The sequence below is a fragment of the Hyperoodon ampullatus genome, assembly GCF_949752795.1.
Source record: "Hyperoodon ampullatus genome assembly, chromosome: 17".
NCBI classification, from domain to species: domain Eukaryota; kingdom Metazoa; phylum Chordata; class Mammalia; order Artiodactyla; family Ziphiidae; genus Hyperoodon; species Hyperoodon ampullatus.
In genome coordinates, this window is record NC_136930.1 from 77,834,105 (window position 1) to 77,838,228 (window position 4,124).

General features: G+C 60.6%; 1 protein-coding gene across 1 annotated transcript; it reads left to right on the forward strand.

The window, feature by feature from the left end:
- The first annotated feature begins 423 nt into the window (after positions 1-423).
- Positions 424-2,887, forward strand: RPL8 (ribosomal protein L8). The gene is made up of 6 exons (XM_079722847.1): positions 424-479; positions 704-850; positions 931-1,072; positions 1,341-1,559; positions 2,364-2,479; positions 2,690-2,887. The coding sequence occupies exons 2-6, from the start codon at positions 713-715 to the stop codon at positions 2,846-2,848; spliced, it is 774 nt and encodes a 257-aa protein (XP_079578973.1). The 5' UTR covers positions 424-479; positions 704-712; the 3' UTR covers positions 2,849-2,887.
- Positions 2,888-4,124: the final 1,237 nt, after the last annotated feature.

The following is a 4,124-nucleotide window of genomic DNA, read 5'->3' on the forward strand; positions in this document are numbered from 1 at the left end:
CCTCCTCAGGCGTCACCTGCACACCCACTGCCCTGGTCACTAAGCTCTCCCTGTCCTCGCCTACTAGCAGTTCTCACTCAGGGGATCCACCGCCTCTTCTGCTAATTCCAGGGACCCTCTCTGGAAGGACCCCTCCCACTTCTCCAGAAGCCCCCTCCCCGAAAGATGTGCCCTACTGGAGGCTCCCTTTCTGGTAGGCTTGCCCGCCCACTCGACGGCCCCGCGGCGGGAGAGCAGCCTCCCCGCCAGACCACCTGAGCCTCTGCGCACTGCGGGACCAACCACCTCAGTTCGCCTGCGCTGAGGCCCCGGCGCGAGGGAGGGGCCACTGGCGCCCGCGAGAGGACTACAAATCCCGGCGTGCCTTGCGGTGGCGACCGCCGCTCCTGGCCGGAAGGTTAAGGGCTCTCGGCCCCGCCCCGGAAGATAAGGCGGCTCTTGAAGGCCGTGTCTCCTCTTTCGGCAGTGCCCAGCAGCAGGTAGGACGTGCTGGTGCCGCCTGGTGCCATCCGGTGCCATCCGGCGCCCTAGGGCCCGTGAGGGACCCCAGCCGGCTCTGCAGAAGGCGCCGGGTCTCACGGCCGGGGATGGGGGCGCGGAGGGTGCCGAGACCTGGAGGGAGGAGCCGGGGGAGCGGGAGCCCTGAAGCCGGGGTGGTGGGGGTACCTGGGCCGCCCGGCCGCTGACCATGAGCCGCCCCCAGACCGCCGCGATGGGCCGCGTGATCCGTGGGCAGAGGAAGGGCGCCGGCTCCGTGTTCCGCGCGCATGTGAAGCACCGAAAGGGCGCCGCGCGTCTGCGCGCCGTGGACTTCGCCGAGCGACACGGCTACATCAAGGGCATCGTGAAGGTTCGGGGCGCGGGCTGGGGCGGGTGGGGGCGTGGGGCGCCCGGGGGGACCCACGCCACTCAAGCCGCCTCGGCCCGCAGGACATCATCCACGACCCGGGCCGCGGCGCGCCCCTTGCCAAGGTGGTCTTCCGGGATCCGTACCGTTTTAAGAAGCGGACGGAGTTGTTTATCGCCGCCGAGGGCATCCACACTGGCCAGTTCGTGTACTGCGGCAAGAAGGGTGAGCGTCGCGCCTAGATGGAAGGTCGCGGTGGGGAGGGACCTGCGGTTCCTTGAGGTTTACGCCTTGGGTTGGGGGAGGAACACTGAGGCAGCAGCGTTCACGTGGCGAGACCTGCTTGGCCACGCGTACCCGGTGGGTGCCCGGAGAGCTGTAGGAGGAGGCTGGCTGTGGAGTGCTGCGCTGGCTTTGTTTTTGGCAAGCAGTGGTTAGGACACACCACCTTACGCTGTTGACTGCCGCCGGGTGCTGCTGTTTCCCCTCGCAGCCCAGCTCAACATCGGCAATGTGCTCCCAGTGGGCACCATGCCCGAGGGCACCATCGTGTGTTGTCTGGAGGAGAAGCCTGGTGACCGGGGCAAGCTGGCCAGGGCCTCTGGGAACTATGCGACTGTCATCTCCCACAACCCTGAGACAAAGAAGACCCGAGTGAAGCTGCCCTCGGGCTCCAAGAAGGTCATCTCTTCCGCCAACAGGGCTGTGGTCGGTGAGTGGAAGGTGGCAGTTGAATCCTGTGGGTGTCCTGTGGACAGCCAGCAGCTAGACAGGGACCTGGAACCCAGCTGCCTGCTTCACTGAAGTATGGGGCTGTGTAAGCTTGAGCACAGCTCTGAAGCGGGCGTAGCAGTTCCTACTTAACTGCTGGTTGGGTATTGAATGAGACCGAACCCGCTGAAACTCTTGAGGCAGACTTGTCTGCGCTTGGGGATAACGTGGACTTATGTGATCCCTGCCCGTTAACATCCTACCAAAAGATGTGTAATTTCCTTAAAGTCACCCAGAAAAAAAGCGTATGAACCCAAGTTTGTTTACTTTGCTTTTTGTCAACACCTTTGAATCCGTGTGGCAAAGCCAGTCTTGCATGGGGGAGGCTCTTGAGGATATGCTCACAGAATAAACAAAACAACGGCAGAGAAGTGGCAGGCTAGGTCAGCTGTCCTGTTTGGGGTGGGGAGGTGCTTGCAGGAGCCCAGTGTCAGACCCTGCAAAGGGGATGACTTCCTGGAGAACCGTGGATCAAGGCAGGCATTCCAGACGATGTGAATAAAGCCCTGGCTTAACGACCCTGCAGCGCCTGAAGAAACTTGTCAGCTGATAGGCTGCAAGGGGACTTGGTGCTTGGTGATGGTTTCGAGGCATTTCTGAGGTTCCTGGGAACGTGTGATCCTGTATGACACACGGGGGCGGGACACTGGCACGGACCGAGCAGGGGGTGCTCTGCCTGATGGGAGGGTCCCCCAGTGCTGGGCAGGGTGTGATACATCTCCCTGAGGTCCCTGGTCTCCAACAGGTGTGGTGGCTGGAGGTGGCCGCATTGACAAGCCCATTCTGAAGGCTGGCCGTGCCTACCACAAGTATAAGGCAAAGAGGAATTGTTGGCCACGCGTGCGGGGTGTGGCCATGAATGTAAGTGGCCCAGAAATGGACAGTGGTGGGGATATTCAGTGTACTGGGGCTGTGAGATTGGGTGGACAGGCTCCTTCTCTGTGGTGGGGGATCTGTAGTGTGAGGCTCTCGGTGATGGTTTGTAAGCACAGGCTGGTGGATTATACCCTTCCCCAAGCCCTCCTGAGGCAGGTCAGGGCCACCCCCAACACCACTTCCCTCTTCCCGCAGCCTGTGGAGCATCCATTCGGAGGTGGCAACCACCAGCACATCGGCAAACCCTCTACCATCCGCAGAGATGCCCCTGCTGGCCGGAAAGTGGGTCTCATTGCTGCCCGCCGGACTGGGCGTCTCCGGGGAACCAAGACTGTGCAGGAGAAAGAGAATTAGGGCTGGGGGCTCAATAAAGTTTGTCTTTTTCACAGCTGAGCTGCGCTTTTCCATGGTTTCAGAGGGAAGGGTCACTGCTGGGAGGAGTGCCCTGGTGTTCCACATATAGGGAGGAAGGAGGAAGGTGAAATAGTTGCACTAGTGAACAGTGGAAGCTTTGGACAGAGAAGGTAGGGCTGCTGGGTTGCTTCACATCTTGACTCCTGGAATCCCCCACCACCTGCACATGGAGCAGAGAAGCCCACTCACAAGGAGTATATCCCCCAGACCTCCGTTCACTGACTTATCTTGAGCACTTGGAGAATCTGGATGAGGCTTTGGGTGCTGTTGGGTGAGAGAGTGGTGTCCCTGGAGCCACAGGCTGGAGAGCAGGGGTGCTGCCTGCAATGGAAGGGCCAGACTAGTTTCTCAACAGATGGGCTTCCTTTTTGGCAATAGCCCACTAGCACCTTGTCCCAGACTAAATGATGGACTGGTCAAAGCTGATCGAGCCAGGGCAGACTGGGCACCAAAATGCGAGTGGAGGCCCATCAGTGCCTCAGGACCAGGACACCTGCTTCCCAGAGGCCAGCCAGAGCTCCCTGCCCCTAGTGGTACCCCTCGTGAGCTGATGTGAAAGCAGGAGCTGCAAGCCACTGTGCCTGACCGACCACTGGAGTGAGTGGTAGGCTGATTGGCCAGCAAGGGTGGATGGCAGGCTGAGGTGGGATGCCCTTTTACAGACTGGGTGGAAGGGCACCGGCTGGAGTCTCTGGCAGCCACCTTCCTGAGTCTCGCGCGTGAGAACTGGTCCCCTTGACTGTTCTGGGAGGCTGGCAGGGTTCCTCGTGGGCGGCAGGGCCTCACTGGTTGCCAGGTGGCTCCCGGTTCTCGTGGTCCACACCTGTCTCTAGTGTGAACCTCAGTTCTAGTCTTGCCTTCCTGGGGCCCCACGTGTCCTGTGCCACCCACACCTAGACAGTGACCCAGTAGGGCTAGGACCTCGGTCATGAGAGGAGGGCAATGGTTCCTTCTGAAGGAAAGGGCACTGGACATGTTCGCCTGAACCATAACCTGCTTGCAGTATTGCTCCCTTCTGGGTAAAGTGGCCTGGGGCTTTGTCCGGGGGACTGGCCAACAGGGAGAGTTTGCTCCAGGAGCATTGGGGCACACAGACCCTGAGTGGACACTGGGTCCCATTTATAGGAGTTGGGGCTGGGGGCAGTGGGTTAAACTAAAACAAGGGCTGCTTTGACCAGTAAGTATCCTCTTCACATGCCCTGAGAAAGGGCGTGGT